A 25,487-nucleotide genomic window follows, 5' to 3' on the forward strand; every position below is an offset into this window, starting at 1 on the left:
TGAGCCTGATGAGGTGGAGGCGCTGCATCAGATGTGAGTAGGACTCAATCCCACTACATCAGATGCCTGTCATGCTGATATCCCCATACCAACCCAGTGGGAGACTCAGGAGTCCTGTAAGCCAGCAGGTGCACCACACACTATACCTACATGTAATGGGGCCAGTAGACCACAGGGGCCAATGTGAGATTGGGTGGGCTAGGAAAAACTGGGAGCCCCGGCAGGTACCCAACGTATCATGTGCACCAACAAACACTATAGTGGGCAGCGCTGTACCACACATTGGATGGGGCATTGACTTTGTGGACACCGGGTTGTTGGGTGCCCAAGAGCCCCTAGGTACTGTGGGGACGGTCATCCCAGCGTGCAGGTACGGCTGTGGTGGCCCAGGTGGGTGGGCTGTATATCATATTCCACTGCACATAGTAAAACTGTTCTGTTATACCACATGTGCATTTCTTATGTGTCCTGTAACGGGGTCATTCTACACCATAGAATCCTGCTACAGGTGGAGGCGCTACCGAACATCACTCAGGTACACCCCAGGTTCCCAGCAGCGGAGGCTCAGATCTCCTTGGCACCAGCAGGAATTGCACCACACCCACACACTGTAGCCATACATCTCCCAGGGGGTGGGGGAAAGTGCGCTACAGGTACTATTGACTTGGGTTTCATTTTGGTGAGAGGGCTCATTATTTCAGTTGCTAGCCTTTTGCCCAACAAGCTCATGGTCCATTTTCTCTTCACCTCCTGACCCTGCAAGCAGCTACAGATGTATTCCGGCATATTCCCTGTGAGTGGGGATTTGGCGGGAAAATATGACCGTGGCGAACCAGTGCAGCACGGCTCACTAACTTCCAATAACTTAACTCTGCCAGATTCATATACAGGAGTCATTTCTACATCCACAGATTAACCTATGTTTGCTCTGTTAGTATGAAGCAATAGTACAATTAAACAATAACAAATTCTCATCCTTAGAAAATACTTATCAAAAAGTCTGGGCACAAAAACTATCACCTTGATGGGCTCCATTTTGTACCCAAAATGTTCTAAAAACAATTCACTTGTTTTAACATTCCTACAAAATCAGCTGTTTTCCTTAAGTTGGGGTTTCTCCCATTCCACAATCCTTCTCCCAATTCAAATGTTCACTCTGAATGACATTACAAAAGAGAGTCTGGGGAAACAAAATGGATACTGAATGACATAAATCCCAGTTGCAAAGAAGATGGGGCTTATAGGCCCTTTTAAATTTAACCACCATAAACTCATTCTGATTCCTACATATATGACAACTTCAATTAAAGTTAAATGTTGAATGTTTGGATTGGCCGCAGAGAAAGGAATTTGAAGAGTGGAATAGCTTTCGGCCTTGTGGTATTATTTGATCTGAAGGCCCCTTACTCAGTAATAGGATCCTTGAAAATTCACTTTGATTAACAACATCTGTACGGATAGATTCTGCCTCACATTCAGGACTGAAAAAGGCATACATGGCATTCAACAGTAAGAAGAAAAAACAACCCCGTGCCTGCTGTGAGGTACACTTCGTTTTAGCAATATTCCCTGTAGACTCCAATGAAAACACACAAATCTCAATATATTTCTTGCATTACTGCATGTATTTGCATACAATATTTGCAAATAAAGCACGCTTCTGCTGGAAGCCTCCCCAATAGCCGTCATCAGTCTCCAGTCTAGAAGCATATCAACAAAGGCTGTTACTCCGTGTATTATATTCTTCGCCTGGCTTTCAGAGACGCCTTGAGAAATGTGTCCCAGCTGGGGTTAAAAGCAGTTCGTGTTTGATATGCAGATTAACTTGACAGATGAAATGGCTTTTTGGCTAAACTTTAAAGGATTGTTGCCTATTTTGACTCTCCCAGTAAAAAAACATCACGCTTCGGTTTAGGTTTAAAGCTTAACATGAAAAGTATGAAACGCGCTTTTCCAGACCGTCATTATTTAATATACGTTATTGGGATTCTCCAGCAATGATGGCTGCTGAGCCCCGTTGCCGATACTTAATGTCCTCTAAGACATTTCCATATCGAGCTGCTCCCAGTCCAAGAAAAATCCCGGCTGCTCTCCAATTACCGTCCACAGAGGCACTTGTTTAAAATCAACTCGTATCACAGGCACATAATGGGTTACATAGCGACAATAAGCATGCTAGCTACAAACTCAATGGGACAACGTTAGGTTAGTCCTTGATGGAGAAGGATTTGGGAGTGCTTGTAGACATCAGGCTTAACAATAGTTCTCAATGTCAGGCAGTAGTTGCAAAAGCTAGAAGGATATTATCATGCATAAAACACGGTATAGGTGAAAGGTAAGACGGCATAGTGTAATTGTGCCCCCTGTTTAAATCCCCTTGAATATGGAGTACAGTTTTGTGCACCTCGCCATAAAAAATAAAAAAGACAACTGGAAAAATAGAGAAGAGCCACCAAATTAGGAAAAGGGGTAGATGGTGTGAGATGAAAGACTATCAAAATTAGAATTGCGAACATCAGAAAAGCAGCATTCAGAAGTGAATATGATTACCATTTACAAATATATTCCAGTTCAATAACATTTTAAAGAGGACTTTTCATTTTAAGGACAGTAGAAATGAAGCAGGATTATTCCTTGAGATCAGAGGAAAGGAGATTTCACCACCATCATGGAGACTGGGTTGGCAGATACAGTAGATATCTTTTAAGGAAAGGTTAGATATATTGTTAGAAATGAAAGTTTACAGTGATAAGTTAATGTAAACTGGAGTCTGGAAGGAATTTTGTTCCCCTTAATTAGAAAATGCTTCACATTTGGTTTTGTTTGCCTGACTCTTCATTAATAGAGCTAGGAACACAGGATGAGAATTGCAAATGGAATTCAAGTGATTCAGAATCCATGTTGTCTGTTAAAATCCATTTTGTTTCCTCAAATTCTATTCAGATTGAACGGAGAAAGATTGTGTAATATAAGAAAAACATATTTAAAGGTAAATAATTGATTTGTAGGAAAGTTAGAACAAGTGAATTGTTAATAGTACATTTTGGGTATGTAACGGATTTTCTGGACTGGCCTGACCCACCCAATCTCATATTGGACCATGTGGTCTAACCAGTCCCCATTACAGTGTGATGTCTGGTGGTGCACCTGTTGGCAACAGGACTCCCGAGTCTCCCGCATGATGTTGTGTTGGGGATTGCCAACCCAGACAGGCAGCTGAGGTAGTGTGCTTGAGTCCTACCTAGATCCAGTGCAGCGCCTCCACCTCATCAGGATCCCAGCGTCCGCTTGTGGATGGTCCTGGTGAGGAACTCCTCTGTGGTGCAGCCCCCTGCGTAATCACTCCACACTTACACATGAGGGTATCTTTTAACAGGAACATCTTTATTTGCACGGTGGGCCAGCTGCCCTTCACAATGGGTGAATTTAGCCCTCCATTGTTCACCGTACTTCCCTTTGAAAGGTATAGTCCTCCTAATGTAGGGATTCCCTATCCCCACAGGGATATCTCCCTGTGACCAGGTCCCTGGTCACAGTTCCAACACTGTCCTTTTAACAGCTTCTTAACTCCATAACTCAGCAACGCACTCTTACTCTCTACTTCCAACTCCTACAACACTAACTTTTGATCAGTGCTGTGCCTTATGTATCCTCTGGGGGCTGACACAACTCTGACATCACTAACCGTGGAGTCAGGGCCTGTGACCACTCCCATCCATACATAGGGCACCTCACCAGGGTGTGAGGGCAAACCTCCATAATTACTGCTGGCATGCCCATAACTTACCAGGCCTTACTGTCAGCAGGAGAGATGACTGCAGCCATTTTACAGCATGGCTACAGGTACAAGATGAAGTCTATCCAAGGCCAAGATAAGAGTATAGGCCTTGTGTCCAGACTTTTCCAAAGATTGTTTCATTGTATTATTATTTCATGCTAACAAGCCATGCACAGGTTAAATTAAAAGCTTGGATCTACTATATCAATCTGTTTTTAGAATAGATACATCAGAACGTCAAGAATGAATGAACCAACAATACCATCAAGCAATCAAGAATACTCCGTTCTCCTTCCATAGTATGTGTCAGTCGAGCCTATACCTGTAGCTGATATTTTGCCTTATGATAAATAAATGAACTCTTAAGACATCTGTTTTCGGATATTTCATTTGATATTGGATAAGAGGAAACGCACGATTACAAACATAAGGAACTTTCTTATTCACGAGGATATCATCATCTTTGATCAATCTTTCATCATATTATTTTCAACGGACTACGGATATTTTCAAGAATCTCACCCAATTTGAATGTAACAAAGGTTGAACTTGATGGACATACATGTGTGTCTTATTTCAAACAAAAAATACTATATTACTATGCAGTCAGGTATGTAATCAGCAGCACTTTGTGAAGGATTTACTAACCTCTGTTAAAATACTTAAGGTGACATTGCCCTTATTTAACTCCATGTTAATAATAACACTGTATTCACCAAAGGAAATAACATAATGGTATGTCCTGTTTTGTCCCCGTAAAGAGCATCGTGTTAACTAATTTAAAAAAAAAGGAGCTTAATTATAGCTGGTATTTTTACATACAGACTCCTGACGAAGACCACGGGGCGAAACGCGTTGAGTTTGGAGCCCCCACGAGGATACAGAGGAGAGGGAAACAGGTTGAAGTCCATTCAGATGTTCCAACCCCAGCCGACCGAAATCTCGCAAGACCTCGTAACGTCACACACCAGGAAGTGAACGCCGGGGTGAGTGTGCCTGCGTTTCCCTAATTCACGAGGAGGGAAAAAGGCACTGCAACAGTATGGACTGGAACGGGGGACCCTCGGAACCCCCAAAGAGCCTTGTACATCGTCCTTTCAGTATATACCGAATGTGATTCCAACTGTTGTGTACTCATTCCAATATAAATCCTTGTCTACATTCTACACCATTGGGTTTGTCTCCTAATCTGTGAGAAACTGAAGAAAGGCCCCCATCCCGTTACAAGAGAATAGACCATCCCACAACTCATGGTTGAATATTCTCATTTATTATCACAATCCACATTTAATATTGGCCACATTTTTACACCCTGCGCTCCCCTGTTTTCACTTTAATGTATCACTAGAACATAGAGGTTGTTTGTTTTATTGGGTTAGAGGTGCACTTTCATTCACTTACAGTATGTTATAAAGCGGCGGGATATTTTTTCACCTAATCATTGACATATATTAGCTTAGTGGATAGGCCGTTAATGCACAAAGCATACAGTAATGTTCGTTCTTGTCTTAGGTAATGTCACTTTATATGCCCCAATTTAACAAGGTTTAGTGAATCCTCCCTCAGAATATGTACAGTATGCAACACACAATGATGAGAAAGAACCAACAAACCTTCTGTGCAGGGCCGTCAACAGAAATCATGGGGCCAAGGACAAATGAAAGGAGTAGCCCCCCCCCCCAACCCATAGTGCACCTACCACGGAAAACATTTCCAGAAACTCACACTCCAGGCAAGGAAACAGTTCAACCATTTATTGGTGGATCAGCTCACATCCTTCCATCTCATGCAAAAGAGGTACTCATCACACAGCATTATTCATAGGACGTTCCCCTCGCAGCTTGCATCTTCCCCTTGACTAGGCCCCCAGGAGCTTGAGGCCCCTGGGCTAGTCTCAACCCCTTTACCCCCTAATGGGGTTAAGGTAGAAACATTACCCACTCCCTAAGGGGCAGGCTAAACTGGAGCACACTGAATTTGATAGGGAGCCATCTTTTATACCAGGGGAGGGTCCCAACCCCCCAACCCTAAGCTACGGTAACTGGGCAGCTCCACTCCAGTGAGCCCCCCCTCAACCCCCCACCCCCCCATGGCACGTGCTCCAACGGTTTCCAGACTAGCACCTGGAAACCGATACAAATGAACACCTTGCTGAGAATACTCCCATGCTGGCCCATGTGAGAGGGACTTAACCCTCAGGACGCGCTTATAGTGCCGGCGACGCGACGGTGACGTCAGGCTGCGGTCGCTGGAAAAAACAAATTGAGATGACTTTCAGCGAATCGCAATGCATTTGTTTTGGCGCGACGTTGCTGTCGCCGTCGCCGGCACTATAAGCGCAGCCTAACACTGCCTGCTCCCTACCAGGACTTACAGTGCTAGGGCCAGGAAACACATAGCCAGGGGCACTGGGCTACACATATATTTTGTATTTTTAGGGGTGAGACCAGCAATCTCGCCCCTTTCGTTTGAATACTCTTGAGCCCCAGAATTCCTAAATTGACTTCTCTACCTAATTTTACAGGACGCCTATTGACTTCTATACCTATATTTGCATTTTCAAATAAGGTTATTTCCCAGGAATCGCCGGTGTGGTCACCGATATCTCTCCATGTGTTGTATAGAGGAGGGTTAAGGGAGGTATACAAGTCAATGGATACTCTACAACAGCGGCGCGCAAACATTTCCCAAAGGCACTTAAATTAAGCTGCAGGGCCTCTGTAAACCTTTACTTACCTTGCCTCCACACGTGTCGCCATGGCAACACGTAGGTCATGTGACGTTCCGTTGTCATGACGCCAGAGCCAACGCCAGTGGGGGTGAGGTGACCGCCAGCAAGGGGGGCGCAGGGAATAAAGTTTGCGCCCCCCTGCTCTACAAAGCCCTGTTTCAGGGTTTAGCCGTCAATGTGCAGTTGGCAAAACTGTAAATGCCTGCTGGAAATGTGTGATAAATGCAAAATGTTTCACCAGGAATTAAATTAGAAAAAACAAAAAAATGCCAACAAATTAGCAACTGCATTTGTCTTTGCACCTCTCTAATTACACCTTTCTCTCTTTTTTTTTTGTTTTCTATTTTTATACATCTCAGAATCTCCAGCAAAATAATAAACAACAAAAAGCCCCAAACTAACCAAATCTGGTTCTCTGGGCCAAATCGGATTCTCAGGCCGTCATATTACCTAAAACAGTACCAGACTTTATTATCTCTGAGGTAAACGCGTATCCACGAAGCTAATTAGGCGCAAAAAGCCACAGCCGCTGTATATCTCGTTAGCATCAGCTTGCCGTCACGTTACTGTAGCATTGCTTTGACTTATCTTCCGCTAACGTGATGGGGAAAAAAAAACTGGGGCAGGTGACTGAAACCTAGGGAGCGAATGTAAGAGAGAGACCTGCTTCCCCTTGCGGCCCACCCTTACACTCCTCCCCCCCTGCTTCCAACACACACCATGGGAGGTTTCCTCAGCCGAAGGTCAGGCCCACCTCCCCTTAACGGTGGGTGGCTCCCTCACATTTCAAAAGCTTCAAAGCAGGACCAGTTACGCTTATTTTTTTGATCTGTAAGATGTTTACCTCCTATATCCTACTTATGACTTGAAGATAGTTGACATCCGATATGCCCCCCTTCTCCTCTTCCATGGTGTACACATTGATGAGAAGGTTTTTTTTTTTTTACTGAATCTTTATAAAGCTTAAATTGCAAATGTTAAGATTTTTTGTTGCCCTTTTTGAACCATCCCTGGCTGGCCTATGCCCTCCTCCTTTCTGTTGGTAACTCTTAGGCCGCGTCCAGAGTCCGTGCGGCGCAAACAAAAGGGCGTACCTCAATGAGGTCATAGAGCGCGCCACCGCACGCAGACAAAATAATTTGATTTTGTCTCGCGACAGCTGGGTCACGTGAGCAGTTCAACCAATGAGGGCGAACCGCTCAGGTGACGCTCCGGCACACCTCCTCCACGCCATCCCACTGGCCATGGATCGCCTCTGCAGCTCCGTTGCGCGCCTGCACTTAGGCCTTGGCCTTATCCCAATGCAGGCTGACAGCCAAGGCACAGCCCCACTGCCTTGTCAGTCTATTAATACCCTTAACGTCGCCTTTTTGCTTTAAATTAGAATGCTATCTTAATGACATTATGGACATGCTCAACCCAGCCTATGTCTGGGAAAACTAGAACCTCACTAAACTAAAACCCTTGATTTTACAGTACAGGAACTATTTGTTTAGGAGATAAGCAACAGACTAGGCTGCACATTTCCTGGAGAGAGCAGACGCCTGTTCTTATTCTATGAGGACAGTAGTTGTTATGTCGTCTGCACAGCTGTAACAGTGTTTAGCATCTGCCAGGACCCCCCAATCCCACGGCTTTCAGCTCTCGGAGGTTGCCGTCTCTGTATACACCTTTTTAAGATGTTTTTTTTTATTTTTTTAAACGTGACCTAATATTTAACAAATGTATAATTCCTTGAAATCAGGTACAGTACCGCTACTTTATTATTAGAACACTACAACCCCTGGTGACCCCTCTTCCCCCCCTGCATATAACAGCACTGTGTGCACTCTCTTCTCTTCTATCTCTACCATGCTTATGTCTCTGTCCTCTGCTCTTTTTCTCTCTCAGGGACCAGGTAAGATCTGTTTGAAACGAAGCACAGCTGCAGCAGGACAAAAAGAAAACTGAAGGCTCATCCAGGGTAACTCCTATCAAAATTTAAAACCAGAGACAGAACATGAAACACAGACAGAGCTCAGTGCACATCCCGTGAAACTTATACACGGTACAGTGCCTAAATATATATGTATAGATATCTATTAAATAAAATGGTCTTTTAGTTTAACATTTTGGCCAAAGTGTTGTAAGCCCTTGAGCCACTATACGGCAGACCACATCTTTAGGCACTGTACTGTGTATAAGTTTAACTGGATGTGCACTGAGCTCTGTTTGTGTTTCATGTTCTGTCTCTGGTTTTAAATATATATTGCCATGCCCAGTAGCACTCCTCTGTGACACTTATATGCTTATATATATGTTGTGGTTATTTTGGGGGTTCAATATGAGCTTGTAGGTGTCCTGTATGTTTTACAATTCTTGTTCATCTGGTCTTAGATGATTGGAGGGTGGCTCCTCCTACCTAATTGAAGCTCACCCCCTCCCACATTAAATGGTTAAAAGCTCACTCCATTGCATCTCCCACTCTCAGGGGAACTTGCCTGCTTGCAGTTTGATTGCGACAAATCTAATACAGAGTGCTTTTCCTGGTAATGTACAGGTTAATAAGAGCTTCAATCAGACTTAGAACTATGCAACTAATTTTGACAGATTTATTATAAATCATTCTTCCTGGTAATGCACAGGTTATTAAGAATTTATATTAGTGTTAGGTACCCTTGTATTCTGGATCCAGGGTCATGTCTAGGGTATGAATGAACCCAGCTAGCTTCAACTCAGCCCTCTTTCCAAAGCACAACAAGTCCTGTATATTTTCTTCACTTTATTTAGGAAAGCAGCAATAAAAACAGGCACTTGTGGATAAGATGTTTGTGTTGGAAAGGTGTATCTCTGTGGATGCTTTGTAGTAAGGGCAGGTGAAAAGAATTGGCTTTGCCATAGGGGTGTAACATGAATGTACTCACTCTGTCAATGTCAGGAAGTAAAGACAGTGGTTACTGCTTGTGACACAGGGATAGGGGTCAGGCCATACTAACTGTCAGCAGGGACAGGGGGGAATGGGAAAGTCCATTAACTTGGAGGACTGGAGATGTTGCCAGGGCAACCAGGGGTGTGACAGACTAGAAGGAAAAAAGGCAACATAATGTATCCATTCCATCTGCACTGGGAGTGAAACTGCAAGGAAAGTAACATCCAAATACAGCTAGCAGGCAGAACTGCCAAGGAAAGGGGGGGGGGGTGAAACAGAGAAGGCAGAAATGGGTACTTCTGTTCCCTGACACCATGAGATGTGGTCTGCCGTGTAGTGGTACAAGGGCTTACAACACTTTGGCCAAATTGTTAAACTAAGGCCGTGCTTATAGTGCCGGCGACGCGAATTCGCCCGAAAACAAACGCATTGCCGCCGCGTGCACAAGCGACAGAGTGATGGCGACGTTGCGAAAACCCGCCGCCGGCAAAATTAGACGCGACGGCCCTTGAACAAATCAAATTGTGGGAATCCCGCGATGCGGCTGACCGGCAAAAGATAACTTTCGCTGGTGGCGACGGGTGACATCACCCATCGTATCGCCGTCGCCATCGGCAGCACTATAAGCGCAGCCTAAAAGACCATTTTATTTAATAGATATCTATACATATATATTTAGAACTGTACCGTGTATAAGTTTCACTGGATGTGCACTGAGCTCTGTCTGTGTTTCATGTTCTGTCTCTGGTTTTAAATATATATTGCCATGCTCAGTAGCACTCCTCTGTGACACATACGCTTATATATATGTTGTGATTATTTTGGGGGTTTAATATGAGCTTGTAGGTGTCCTGTATGTTTTAACTCCCATCAAAAATAGAAATGTATTAAGCTCACATGGACAGCTTACAGGTAAAAAGCAACACCTACGCGTTTCACGCCCCTGCATTCTCAGTGACACCTATTTCATTTGGTGTAGAAACAGGAGAAGGTGAATGGAAGATAATGCATCATTAGCTGCGCTTTACTTAGCTTCTCACCAAAATTAATAGGATAGAGCAGGCGTGCGTAAACTTCTTGAATTTCGCCCCCCTGCCAGCTCTCCCCCCCCTGCGTGCGCCCCCCGTTCTTAAACCTTAAATGACGCCGTGGGGTCATGTGATGTCACGTGACCCTGCAGCGTCTTTTGACGCCACCTTGCCATGGCGACGGAGCAGATGCCATGTGACGTCACGGCACGTGGCCCCGCCACGTCATTTGACGCCGCGTTGCCACGTCGCCGAATCCGACTGAATCATGGTAAGTGAAAGTTGCAGAGGCCTCGCGTGGTCCCCCGGCAATTTAAATGCCTCGGAGAAGATACCCGGGGGTCTCGGCAACCGCCGCGCCCCGTCAGTTTGCGGACCCCTGGGATAGAGTTTATCTACATGTAGTAGAATAAGAAACCTTCAATCGTACCGTGCAAAGATGTGTCTATTTTCTTTCTCTGAGGGAGAGAGATTATCTATTGACTTATATACAGTATACCACCCAAAACTTCATCTAGACCAGGTGTGCGCAAACCGGGGGGGGGGGGGCGAAAAATTTTCTGGGGGGAGGGGGGGCATGGCGTTTACAGAGGCTCCGCGCTCTTCCCCAAAGCATTTCAATTAAATGCCGGGGGATCGCGCGAGACCTCTGTAAGTCCCTTACCTTGTCTCCGACGGCTTCAGACGATGCATCGCCATGGCAAAATGGCATCAAATTACCCCGCAGCATCATTTGAAGCCGGAGACAAGGTAAGGGGGGAGGGGTGGGGCGCGAGCAGGGGAGAGAGTAGGCAGGGGGGCGCAGGGGAAAAAAAAGTTTGCGCACCCCTGATCTAGACAACACATGGAGAGAAACCAATGAACACACCTGAGACACCTGGGAAATACAGTCTATTTGCATATTTAATGTAGTTCATTTACATATTCAGATGACCATATTTCCCAGGCATCTCTCCCTCACATATAAAGGATTGGCGAAATTGCTACTTCTCTATAGAAATGCACGTTCTGGCGAAATTTTCAAGGATAGTAAAAATTGTGCAATGACTTTGGCGAAGATTACAGAAAATATATGTTTAAAAAAAAAAAAAAACTTTGCAAAATACTTTTGGACACATTCTCATATCTCTACGCAGGAAAGACTGGGGAATCATTCTGGATTTTGTGGCGTCTCCTTAAAGTTTAGAAGCTTCAACCCAGCCTGGCCTCTCTATTAAGGTTTTAAGGTCAATTTCTCTTTATTTACATACAATAAGGTACTAAATCACCCGGCTGCATTGTGACAAATGGATTTTTTATAGGGCTTTGTGTAAAGCTGTCAACTCCAACCACTAATGAACTCCTCCTGCTCCGAGAGACAAACAGTCACAGTTAAACATCACGTCGTGCCCTGAAATCAATCACACGTGCAAACCATCTCTTGTTTTTCTTTTTTTCAGTCTGCAAACTGGGCAATTTTCCCAGATTTGTACAGAGCGGTGGCCTGGCTGTATTAAATATATCAGATGGATGTGTTAGCGTAGCAATGCACACACGGTACCGCTCATGTTTCTTTTTTTTTAAATTGTTATTATTATTACAGTTTCACTTCCTTTTGAAACAAAAAATCTGTTCCCATTAATTTGATGTATTTGCTGTTTCATTTTCATGTTCCACGGGGCAGGTAATGGGCATCAGCCCTTCTTTACTTACCTTTGGACCTACTATTGGGAATGTTTGCAAACAAAGGCCATTGGCTGCGGTAAGCGAGCGGACTGACCGCTAGGTCATTTGTTCCCCTGTACTTGTTTATGGACATTAAGCGTTATGGAGGAGTTACAGTGTGTTAACTGATGCCTTAATGAATCGGCCATCTCTAGTGAATTCCACAATTTAATGAGCATAATAATAATAATAACATGTTCTTGTATAGCGCTGCTAGTTTTACGTAGCGCTTTACAGAGATATTTTGCAGGCACAGGTCCCTGCCGCGCAGAGCTTACAATCTGTTTTTGGTGCCTGAGGCACAGGGAGATAAAGTGGCTTGCCCAAGGTCACAAGGAGTCGACACCAGGAATTGAACCAAGTTCCCCTGCTTCAAACTCAGTGCCAGTCACTGTCTTTACTCACTGAGTCGCTCCTTCTCTTCTTACTGTAAAGAACCTTTCCCTAACTGCAGGTGAATTCTCCTTTCCTCCAATCACAAGGGATGACCCTTTCCCTGTGTCATTGGGATGACTTAGGATGAAAAGATTCCTTGAAAGTTCCTTTTATTGACCTTCAATGTACTGTATAAGTAAATCGTTAACCTAATTTGGATAGCCTACCTTAATAATTCAAATCTTTTATACCCTTTATTAATTTGGTGGCTATTATCTTTTCTCGTTCCATAATGTATTTTTTTAGTGGAGCAGTGCCCAAAACTGTACTCTATTGAAGGTGGGGTCTTATTTATACAGTGACAACATTATGCTCCCTTCCCTTCCATCTATTCTATCTATACCACGCTATGTGCATGATAACATCATATTAGCCTGCATAGCTACTGTCTGACATTGAGCACTATTGCTTAGCCTGCTGTGGTTATGGTGGGCAAGAGAGTGTCTAATGTTGGAAATGCTTGGGATTAAAACCAGGGAATTCTAAATATGCAATAAACCAAGGATCCTACTAAGTCATGACGTATCACAGAGAGGTAGAATGGTCAGAACCGGTGGCATATCAGGTTCTATATCTTGTGTCCATTTCTATGTAATTGTTGTTAGGGAGTTTTAAAACTCACCCTCACACTTACTGTCCTTTATACGCCACAACACAACCACATACTATAAGACTTTATCACCTGCGGCCAAACAGAGGGATCAGGCAGTGAAGCTGTAAGTTTCACACGACACAACATACAGTATCCCATTATAACGCCAAAGGATTTCATGACAATGGCAGCATGTACATCCTCAAATAGCACCAACAAGAACAAGGAAGCATGCTTCATCTGTATGCAGGGATCCCTTTAAGTTTGCTTTACATGTGAACATCATAATGTTGAGTTAGGTTCATGTCACATTAAACCACTTAACAGAACCTTGTGGCTTTGCTCCCATGAGTTTTTCAAGCCAGGCGTGAAAATAGAACAGAATCTTTTTTTGTTTTCTAGTTTGTAAAAAAAAAAAAATCTAATAGTAATTTTATTTTTTTTAAACAACAAAACTGCAAGCTGAAGTCAGCACAAAATACCCGTAGCCTATTCTCTATTTTAGATGACGGGCACATAGCGAGGTGTTGTCTCATTTGATTTCTCTCCAAAACAGTCCTTTGGAGAGAAAGGGGGAAGGAAATATCTTTACAAAGGTTTCCTCTCAAACAGCTGCATGCAGAGTCCTGAATGGTCTCCGTTCCTTTTTAGGTGACCCTCTTTATTGATCTTTCACCGCTTGGAGATTAGCCGTTTTGCTCCCCTAGGATTTTCATGTTCTAGGGATTGACAACTTTGCATGGCACAAATATTCATATCTGGCTCCATCAATATGAGAAGTTGGCGTCATCGAGTTCATAAGACGCAATGAAAATTAAAGCAGCTTGATATACAGAATCCTTCTTATTGTTTTTACATTTCCTCTCCCGGAGCAAAGCTTTCCCAGTCTACAGGACCCTTTGTTAAGATTATGCTCTCTATTCTACCAGTGTAACAGGGAGGATAATATGGTCACAGTTTATTTCTGGCTAATCAGTGGATAAAGAGGATGTCCCTAAATAGAAAAATGTCCAGTGACTGGTCACTGGTAACTTAATGCAACTACTTGTAGCCCTCTTTCTTACGCTCTAGAGTGACTACTGGTTACTGCACACACCTGTGGCTCCAGGACATCTGAGCCTCCGCTAGCTGGGAGCCTGGGGTAACAATTATCTTATTGGCAGCGCCTCCACTTACCCAGGATCCCCATCGTGTAAGATTCCCCTGGGCAAGAACAATAGCAACACACATATGATGGAAACTGTTTACTGTAACGCATAAAGGAACCCTTATAACACTATCATAGCAATAACACATTCACTAACTTATACTATCCTTAACTCTAGTGGCTCGGCCACTCTCCTAATGAGTAATGTCACTGTCCCGTCACTGCGTGCCCCCACACCGTGTCCATGTACTGTATTTGTATATAGGCTCAGTCCTTTGGCCACTCCACTTAGTGTCCCCAATGAGTGTTCCCTAAGGCGGGATCAGCGCCTGTTGACCGGTGTTGGTGCACTTTATTAAATACCTTCCGGTCACTGCGGTGACCGGTGACAACTTCAAAAAGGATCCGCCAATCCAGTGCAGTGTGTCCAATGTCACGATGCTCAACAACCTGGTCCCAGATGACCAGCAGCAACCGCAACTCTGCACACTTTGTCCCTGGCTGTTTATTCAGTAAGGGGATGATGACGCTAGCACTACAGGGCGTCCCTGCAGCACCACAACCTACGGTGACTCAGGGAATCTCTTAGGGCCCTCAGGGAAGATCTAACCTATGCAGGTGGGTCACGGACCCCCTACACCCACACTACCTCTTCCCTTGCTCCTCCGGTGCCCTCTGGCTAGCGTGGTCTCTCCCCCACACTTCCCTTTCCTGCCTCCCGCGAATCCAGCACTCCCATTGGCTCCCTGGCGTCAGGTGACTTTGCAAAGGCTCCTGGGAGTTGTAGTTACTGGCTGAGCCTATACCTTATTGGCCAGCCATTCGCGCGCTTCCACTGCGCATGCGCGACCTCTCTCTGCTCTGACAGTGCCCCCTCACTATGGCGCAACAACATGGCGACACCCTGTACTGTCGGGCAGCCGCGGAACCGTACCACACTCCCTCTGGAGACACACGGCAGCAAAGGGAAGACAAACTAACACATCCCTACATACTTAATGCTAGTTCATAAATAATAATGCTAATTTGCCGGAACAAATGTTAAAAAATGGGACCTATTGAATAGTATTTTTCCAAGTTGTGTATATGAGGAGTGCTGGAGACCCCACATTTTGATACATCTCTGGGTGACCAGGATGTCCCTTATTATTATGCTGCACTATGACATGCTCATCATATTGCATGACCAGAAGTGCTGCTCCTGTGCCTCTTTCTATAAAGGCCGAGGTGAGGGCTGGAAAACCCTCCATTCTGTCTCTGGACAATGTGCGTGGAGACAAAAGAAGATAGGGTGCAAGGCCTTTGTAGATGGACAGATATACATAAAAGTGTCTCTGGGCCATAAGGTGTCATCTGGAGTCGGAAGGTGTTTCATCCAGTAGACCACTAACTACTTATGGTCTTAAATATCTTTTATAGATTAAATTCCGCAATCCCCCCAACTAATTTATTATTTATTTTTACAGAATTGAGACTGGAGAGACAATTATATAGTCCGATATATTTTATTTCCGGGCACCCACCCTCCCAGTTACTAAGATATTTACCTTTTTATGTGCCAGTGTTTCTAGTCCCTTCTAGGGAACAATAATAACATTCACATGTATCAGACAGGCCCCGCAAGCCTCCTTACCCCCATAATCACACAGCATGCATTATTCCCACAGCAGCCAGGGATTCTGGGTAAAGACATGCAAATGAGCACTCACAGTGTGTCACTTTGTGTTTCTTATCCTTCTTAACATGGACCCTTTTAAGCTTATGCCTGCCACATTACACAGCTTTTACAGCAAAGACTTCTGGGAAATCAATATGCTACCATCTGTGCCTCACTCACGGGCCAAAAGTAAGCTGCATCAAAGCATGAAACCGCAGCTCCCTACGGGTTGACCCTGGTAGCCATCTTGATTTTACTGGTACATAAAAATGTCATATCTCAGGGAATCCCCGGAACTAGGAACAGCGACGTTCAACTCTTGACAACCCCACCCAATTATGTATAAAAATAAACTCCAAAAATGGGAGGTTGCTGCTATAAAATAAATACAAACAAATGAAATGGTGAACTTGTAAAATGAGTATCGAGTAAAGTTTTCATTGTACTTCTGTCAAAAAGGTACATATATGAACGCTTGTATGTAATCCTTGGTTAAGCCCAAAAGTTCTAAAAACCTTCCTGGCTCCATTCAAATGATGTTAGTAATCCAGATATTTTCTATACGTTCTCTCACACACCCTACATTCTTGTATCTCCAGGTTTTCAGATCTTACCTATTTGGAGAGTTCCCATTCTGCCATCCAGCACCGTCGACATCTCCTGAAAGTCCAAAAACACGAGAACATGCAATGTTTACAACGATGACCTGTATTTACATACTAGTGAGTCTATCCATTACACTGCAGTAGTAATGGTCAGGACGCTATCACACGGAAACTTCCTTAGCAGTCAATTGGAGTTTCCGTGTGATGGTGTCCCGATTTGGCATTATCACAGTTTAATTAACAAGTTGCTTCCCTGTGTCAAAGAAGGTTTAGGTTCCATTTATTTGAATAGAGATGATCTTTTCTCCAGCCACGTCACAGATTATTGAATAAGGATAATGACTTGAGATGGGCAGATCCGCCCAAATCCGTGTCCCAAATTTCCACTGATGTAACCCCCAAAATCCGTTTCACGGAGTAAAATCAGCAAACAGAATTGGACGGTTTCAATCCGCGCCGATCAAAAACCGTCATTGGATACAATCCGTTGATGGATTTGTAGAATTCAATCTGCAGATTCAGCAATCCGTTGGCGGATTCTCAAATCCGTCCACGGGTGGCGGAATCCGTGGAGTGTATTGGTAATAATTATAAAAAATCCGCAAAACGCAAATCGCCCCTTTTGGAGATTGATCTGCTGAAAACCACGGACAAAAGCATGCCCCATCCCCCTTCTCCCATAAACCAATATAAGACATCAACAGAATTAAACACAACACTTTCTGGGATTAAACGGCCACCACTTTATTTATATAACAACCATCCTAACGCAGCTATTTAACACCAACGTGTGCCAGGCTGCCCGGTGCTATGCCTTGAGCCCACGGATCCACGTGACTCTTGACTCGTGACCCCGGGCTGGTCAGATAACCGGCTCATCCCCGATGATATATATTACCTTGTGAGAGCATCCATTCCATTAACCATGCTGGTCATTACACCACTTCCACCAAGCTCACAGAGGCATCAACCCACAAGCTGCCCCAGGCCCCTGTCTGGCAACCACTAACGCTGTCATAATAATTACACCATCAGTCCATATTCCACACTTATATTGTTTGTTTTTTTTATAAAACATTAACAGCAGTTATTACAACACATACAATAAAATACGCAACTGGGAATGCCAACACCCGATCCAAGGATGAACACACCATGTTTATTATTCCTAAAGCCAAGTGACTTGTAAGACCTACTGTATATAGCTAGAGACACTGGGGACTAGCAGCCTACATTTAAAGCAGCCCATCTTTAAAGTAGCCGGTTATTAAGTAGCATTTAGTGTGAAGCTTTAAAGGGGGTTGAACAGGAGTGGAACAAGAAGTGGACAACACAACACCTACTGAATCCTGGATTTTTAACTAGGACATTATCTATCCCAGACTGCACATCTCAGCACTTAAATATTGGTGCCACGCCACAATACTATTTATATTTGCTTTGACCTAATTTATTTTCAAAATACGTGCTTCTTTCTATCAATCAGTCTCATTATGTCTTTAACTCTATTCATATATCTCCATCACTCCTTCCTTCACAACTCTCAGTTCACATGAATTCCTTTCTTACCTGCGCCCTCTGTCACTGCACAGCTATACCGCCTGCACCAAAACGCACCCCTACAAATCTTCCTCACACATTCTATTTCTGTCCATGCTTCTCCTCTTTTCTACCGGAGTATCTCTCCCAATCCTGGTCACTGCTTTATTTCTACGTGCTCTCGTCCTCCCCTCCCACATACTGCACCGACACACTTTATTCGAGCAAATACCCAGTTTGTACCTAGCAGATACCTGGAATGCGCCGCTCCTCACCTCTGACAAGCCCCGTTGCGTTTGCCTTCCCAGCCATGGTTCATGCCTGGCTGACGGGCGGCTGATCTGTTAAATGATAATGATTAGGATTTAATAGGCTGCAATGCTTCGCGTGTCTACCAGATGGCATAAATTCATGAATTGTAATGCAGTATATAAATATATACTGTGCAGTATTGCAGCCAGCGGGAATAAAATGCTTCAATCCCTGCCTGGAAAATACCTCAATGCACTCGGGCAGAAAACAGTCACAAACCTCAATACACCCGGGTATACCCGAATTCGTGGGACTAGCCGAGCTCGAATAAAGTGTGTCGCCAGTGTATAACTTCTACTCCTTCTGGCGTCAACCCCGCTAACCTCATACCCATCCCCTGCCACCCTCCCTCCTCTCTACCTTTGTCTTGTGCCCTTTTGAATGATCGCTCCCTTTCCAACAAGTGCCTCTCTGTGCACGACTTCTTGTTCTCTCACTCTCTGCTCCTCTTAGCTATAACTGAGACTTTGCTCACAGTCTGACCCTGCTCTGGAAGCCGTCTTCTCTTATGGTGGCCTTTCTTTCTCCCACACTGCATGCCCTGATGGCAGGAGTGGAGGCGTGGGGCTCCTCTCTCTGCCGTTACCAAACCCTTCGTATTCCTCCCTCTCTTGCTTTTCCCTCCTTTGAGGCTCGCACTGTCCACCTTTTCTCTCCTCCCCTCTCCACGTGGCGGTCATCTATCGCCCACCTACCTCTACTCATCCTCTTACTGTCTCTCTCTCACTTTGAATCCTGGCTCTTTTGCTTTCTCTCCTCAGACTCACCTGTTCTTCTCCTTGGGGACTTCAAATGCCACATGGATGACCCCTCTCTCCCTTGGACTTCCCGCTTTCTCTCTCTAACCTTTTCTTTTGGCCTTCAACAGTGGACTGCAGCCAGCACCCACAAGGATGGCCACTACCTAGATCTGGTTAACAACTTTTCTCTCTCTGATTTCAACTAAAATGTGGACTGACTGCTCAATCCCACGTGCCAAAATGAAATGGTATTAGTTTTACTTTGGTGCAAAGGGACAGATTAATAGATATATGAACCGGTTAGTGAGATAAGTTTCTTACTCAAGAGTCCCTCTAGCTTGCACTCTTAAGTACATAGAGAATGTAGGATATATAGTAATCTCAGAGAATACTGTATATATATTTCTGCATAGAGAATATCATTGTCATATAATAATTCTCTTATGTACCACTGATTTATTAGTAAAAACAATAAAGTTTTATTTCACGTGAATATCGACGCTAAGTGAACTGGTATTTACAGTGTTATTTAAAAGTCCACAGTGGAGAAGCTATTGTGCGGATATGGATCCGAGCCAGATATTGGTCAAAGTAGCCCTTATAATGGTCCAACGGAACAGTATTCCTATCTTGGTAAATCTCCTCAGGGATAGGTAGTGTCCGTGAAACTCTAATATAAGGTAAGTGTTAACAGAGCAGCGATGAGCTATGAGTTTGGGATCATAAAGTATCCCTGTAGTCAACTAATTAGCTAATTAGCTATAGGTAAATATAGTACTAGATGCAACTGAAGGCAAACATAGAGCAGTGACTAGTAAAAACACCAGTAATGCGTATGCCTAATGTAGTAATCTCACAATAGTCTTGTGAAAAGTGGCTAAGACTGAATCAGTAGCAGTATGGAAAGCTGAACAGCTGCCTGCCATCAATGGTGATCCGCCTGATCAGTTAACTCAGCTACTGCTGAGAGAGTAACTAGCCGAGGTACGTGGCTGGTTAAATGGGCGACAGAATGGCTAATAAAACCTGCTACTATTTAGTCAATCTATAAGAGTATACAATATACTTCAGTAGCATGCAAATCGCTGCTAGTAGATCAGTGTGTCAGCAAATGTATCAACCAAAGCTACTATATTCTTACCCATGGAGACCAATGTCTCCGATACAGCACATTTGAGACTTGATAATTACAATGTGCATAGTTGTAACACTGCCCACGCCTCCTGCTGCCAATAAGACTGAGGCCGAGTCCATAGAAGGACAGGCCGTGCTGAGGCATGTGGATGAGGATGCCTTGAGAGGGGGCTCGCGCGTGCTCAGGCTTTTAAGTTTTCAGCCGAGCGCCAAGCTGTTTTTCAGTGCGCGGTCGGTTGAAAACCTCCAATGAGAGCGGGGCTGCGTCAACGTCACGGCGCCGTGACGTCGACGTCAATGCGTCGCGGGCGATTGGCCCAGCGACCTCACTGCCCCGCCTCCCTCAGTCTCCCCCCACCTCCGATCGCGGACGCTGGCTCGCCTGTATGTGCATGGAATCGCACAGCTTCTGCAGGCGAGCCTCAGCGTCAGCGCGGTGCAGCACGGCTCCCCCCCTCTATGGCCCGGGCCTGACACTCCATGTGCTCGACTGCACCACCCTGGCTACAGCTGTATCATAATACACTGCAACCTACATTCACGGCAGCACCAGACATAACTAGGTCATATGGAACAAGAAAAAACCCGGGCGCTCCCTGATGCAATTCTAGAACAGGGGAAATGTATCAATGGATGTTACAACCTTATAGACAAAGGTTCCCTCTGGTTCGTCTTCTTGTCCTATGGCTCTGACCCCAATAGGATCCTTATCCAGGATCCTTGTTTGTACAGGGATATAGAGAAAAAGAGGGGGAGCACAGGTTGAAGACTTTGGGATATATATAGTATCTTATTAGATATTTGTAGGTGTGTTTAAAAAGATATATAGAATCACTTACACGGCCTTGTGTAAATGCTCTCACAGCAAGGTTTACTTTTCTTTGTGTTCCCTTGGTTGTTTTCCTTCTTCCTTTCAGGGCTTGTTTTTCTTCCTGGATTTCTTCAAAAGTCTTCGGCTTGCAGTGAGGATGTCTCCCTCGGAGTGAATAGATTGAAAGATAGTTGTTTAGAGAAGAATACAATATTTAAATACTCCAAAACTTTTAACTCTAAACAAATGTATATATATATAAAGGCAGTAAATACTGCCAGCACTCACACGGGCAAGTGTGGGTATAATCCTTGGGGAAGGTATCTTTATATTCGAACTGATCTTCACAAGTGGTGATCTGTAGGTGTAATTAGGGTCTGGTGTGTAATAATAGATGTAAGTCAAATAATACTCACACGGCCTTGTGTGAGTAAATACACAACAAGGTATCTTTAGACTTGAATATTTTCTTTCTTTTATTCAGGTTCCTGATCTTCTTCCTGGATTTCTTCTATGGTATTCAGCTCCCAGTTAGGAAATCTGCTGTCTTGTAGGGGTAATGGTGTTCTGATACATAGGGATCTATAGAACTAAAAATAGTACTCACACGGCCTTGTGTGAGTGAATGTACATCATGGTATCTTTAAATCCTTTGCAGTGCTGTTAAGGTTAAGTTCCAAGTGGGCAAGTGTACAGTATATAGATGGTCCCTCCTTGGTGTGGATATGAAAAGGAACAATGTCACGATTCTAATGGGCTACAATAAATTTTATTCTCAAAAACTCTAAAAACAAAACATGTATAAAAACAATTGAAAAAAATGCATAAAAAGAAGAAACCGCCCGTCAGTAGGAAATCGCTCGTGGGTCTCGTGGAGCTCAGCTAACTTGCTCCGCGTCCGGATATAGTGCTGCCTCCTCTCTGATCCACCTGGATCAGAGAGGAGGCAGCACTATATCCGGACGCGGAGCAAGTTAGCTGAGCTCCACGAGACCCACGAGCGATTTCCTACTGACGGGCGGTTTCTTCTTTATATGCATTTTTTTCAATTGTTTTTATACATGTTTTGTTTTTAGAGTTTTTGAGAATAAAATTTATTGTAGCCCATTAGAATCGTGACATTGTTCCTTTTCATATCCACACCAAGGAGGGACCATCTATATACTGTACACTTGCCCACTTGGAACTTAACCTTAACAGCACTGCAAAGGATTTAAAGATACCATGATGTACATTCACTCACACAAGGCCGTGTGAGTACTATTTTTAGTTCTATAGATCCCTATGTATCAGAACACCATTACCCCTACAAGACAGCAGATTTCCTAACTGGGAGCTGAATACCATAGAAGAAATCCAGGAAGAAGATCAGGAACCTGAATAAAAGAAAGAAAATATTCAAGTCTAAAGATACCTTGTTGTGTATTTACTCACACAAGGCCGTGTGAGTATTATTTGACTTACATCTATTATTACACACCAGACCCTAATTACACCTACAGATCACCACTTGTGAAGATCAGTTCGAATATAAAGATACCTTCCCCAAGGATTATACCCACACTTGCCCGTGTGAGTGCTGGCAGTATTTACTGCCTTTATATATATACATTTGTTTAGAGTTAAAAGTTTTGGAGTATTTAAATATTGTATTCTTCTCTAAACAACTATCTTTCAATCTATTCACTCCGAGGGAGACATCCTCACTGCAAGCCGAAGACTTTTGAAGAAATCCAGGAAGAAAAACAAGCCCTGAAAGGAAGAAGGAAAACAACCAAGGGAACACAAAGAAAAGTAAACCTTGCTGTGAGAGCATTTACACAAGGCCGTGTAAGTGATTCTATATATCTTTTTAAACACACCTACAAATATCTAATAAGATACTATATATATCCCAAAGTCTTCAACCTGTGCTCCCCCTCTTTTTCTCTATATAACTAGGTCATAGGCACCTTTGGTATGGCAGTATTAACAGTGCTATATTAAAAAAAAACTGGGTAACACCATACGACCTTGTCCCTGGTAATGGTATAACTTCTCGGACATCCGCAGCCTCTCACACGCGTGACACGTTCTGCTCAAGGATGTCTTCTCTCTACCCCTCTTGTATCCAAAGCCCTCTCCTGCCTTAAACCTCTCTCACTGACAGCCCCACACCTCTGGAATGCCCTTCCCCTCAATATCCGACTAGCACCCTCTCCATCCACCTTCAAGACCCACCTTAAAACTCACCTGCTTAACGAAGCATATGAGTAGCTCCGTGGCTGCTATTTTACACGTCATACATAAACCTTGGTCCCTTGTAGATGCCTTACCAAAACGCCCATCCTACTGTCTCTGTACATTCTTCCTACAAACCAATTAGATTGTAAGCTCTTCAGAGCAGGGCCTCCTTTTCCTAAATGTCACTTTTATGTCTGAAGCGCTTCTTCCCATTGTGTGTAATTTATATGATTATCACGTGTATTACTGCTGTGAAGCGCTATGTACATTAATGGCGCTACGGTATATAAATAAAGACATACATACATACAACAACAACAACGGGTGGGCGGGAGTACTTTTAAGGCTGCCAGAGGCAAGATGAAGGGGAAACCCCTAACTCCTGTCTATATAGCCTCCTGAATTCTTCCGTCCTGAATCTCCTATCCTTAACCCCATATAGACACATACTCAGGGTCTAAAAGTGCGGAGTATGAGGGGTACCGTAGTCATGGGCACCCTACGCCGATCGCTCCTGCTTACTACAAAGTGGTTTCCAACCCTATGAGAAAAAACACAACCAGTTCCTTTGAAAAGAGCAGTTCCTCCTTCTTTTTTTTTTTAGTCCCCAGAGTGGGAACCAGGCATCCCCTTGAGCCAAATGCCACTATTTTCTCTGGGTACCCCTCTGGTTCCTGAGATACTTACTAATGAAGCTACTGGGTTTAAATCTCCCTCAGGACAAACAAAATGGCTGCCACATATTAGGCGAATACGAAGCTACAACATCATTGGTTGTGGCTTCCTGTTGGATGGCCATTTAAATCCCCTTCAGAAAACAGGAAGTAAAACCAGTGACGTCACCAGTACGTATCTCCGGGACCTGGGGGTCCCCAGAGTGGAAAATAGCGGGGTTCAACTCTGGAGGATCACGGTTCTAATCCCGTAACAATAAAAGGCTGAGGTTAGTTAGGGTAGACTTCTCCTTTTTGTATAACCAAGGAAATAACGAACCTGAGTAAGCACTCACGGTAGATATAAGATGCTTGATTATTCCCAAAATCTAATGTACCACAACGAAATTTATAATACAGCTCAACCCCATTATAACGCGACCCGTTACAACGCGAATCCGCTTATAACGCGATGCCAGAGTGGCTCCCAGTTTTCGTATTTATGAATACTTTACAACGCGATTATTGGTATCTTAAATACTTTATTGTACAATGCATACAATTGTACATTATTTCTAATGCGATCCACTTATAACGCAATGTGAATCTTTGGACCCCAAGCACAGTGTTATAAGGGGGTGTTGAGCTGTATATTTGTGATTGGAGATATCTTTCATTTTATTCTCAGAAGTCAGACCATTGAATAATGGTGAGCACAATCATGTTCAGACTCTTGCGTTCTGCTCAAGCATGTCTTCTCTCTACCCCTTTGTATCTAAAGCCCTCTCCCGCGTTAAACCTCTCTCACTGACTGCCACACACCTCTGGAATGCCCTTCCCCTCAGTACCCGACTAGCACCCTCTCTATCCACCTTTAAGACCCACCTTTAGACACACTTGCGTAACAAAGCATATGAATAGCACTGTGGCTGATACTATACACCTGGAAAAAAAGGTGTATTAAAGGCGCCAAAATGATAAAGGATATATCACACCAAATGCAGGGCCAAGGTAAGGCTCAGGATGGATGAGTTGTACTTGAAAGAAAAGAAGACAAAAACACAAAACATAGCGTAATACTGTAAATAAATAGGACAAACAACATTCAAGACTAAAAACTAGCAGCTGAGATCAAGGTGAAAAATTATTAAAAAAACATTTAATGAAACATGTAATAGAATACTATGACAATGGACATAGGAAAAATTATAAAAAATACACAGAATAATAAAATGACCAAATGGTTAATGATCAATGGTTAGGACCAACACACTGCGACACCAGGTGAACTGCCCACTCACCGGACAAAAGATTGTAACAGGCGGTGGATAATTTGGAGAGTATCCCCTCTCTGCTGCTCAAACAGCTACTGCACCGGAACGGATCTGCAGAGGAGGCGCTGCACACGCCAGCCGGCGTGTGTGTGTGTACTCTCAGTCTCTGCTCGCGGGAAGGATGCCGTGCAGGTGATGACGATTCCCCAGCAGCAG

At 43.9% G+C, this 25,487-nt stretch overlaps 1 protein-coding gene across 2 annotated transcripts in view; it reads right to left on the minus strand.

Annotated features, from left to right (window-relative positions):
- Positions 1 to 25,487, minus strand: part of HSPA12B (heat shock protein family A (Hsp70) member 12B) — a 105,786-nt gene that overhangs the window by 57,423 nt on the left and 22,876 nt on the right. Inside the window, exon 2 of one of the 2 annotated variants that reach the window (XM_075572834.1) lies at positions 16,595 to 16,640. The exons of the other annotated variant lie outside the window; for it this stretch is intronic. Coding sequence (XP_075428949.1) covers positions 16,595 to 16,637 — 43 coding nt within the window. The 5' untranslated portion in view covers positions 16,638 to 16,640. The remainder of the gene's footprint in view (positions 1 to 16,594; positions 16,641 to 25,487) is intronic. 2 annotated transcript variants of the gene reach the window in all.

The sequence above is a fragment of the Ascaphus truei genome, chromosome 1, assembly GCF_040206685.1.
Source record: "Ascaphus truei isolate aAscTru1 chromosome 1, aAscTru1.hap1, whole genome shotgun sequence".
NCBI classification, from domain to species: Eukaryota; Metazoa; Chordata; class Amphibia; order Anura; family Ascaphidae; genus Ascaphus; species Ascaphus truei.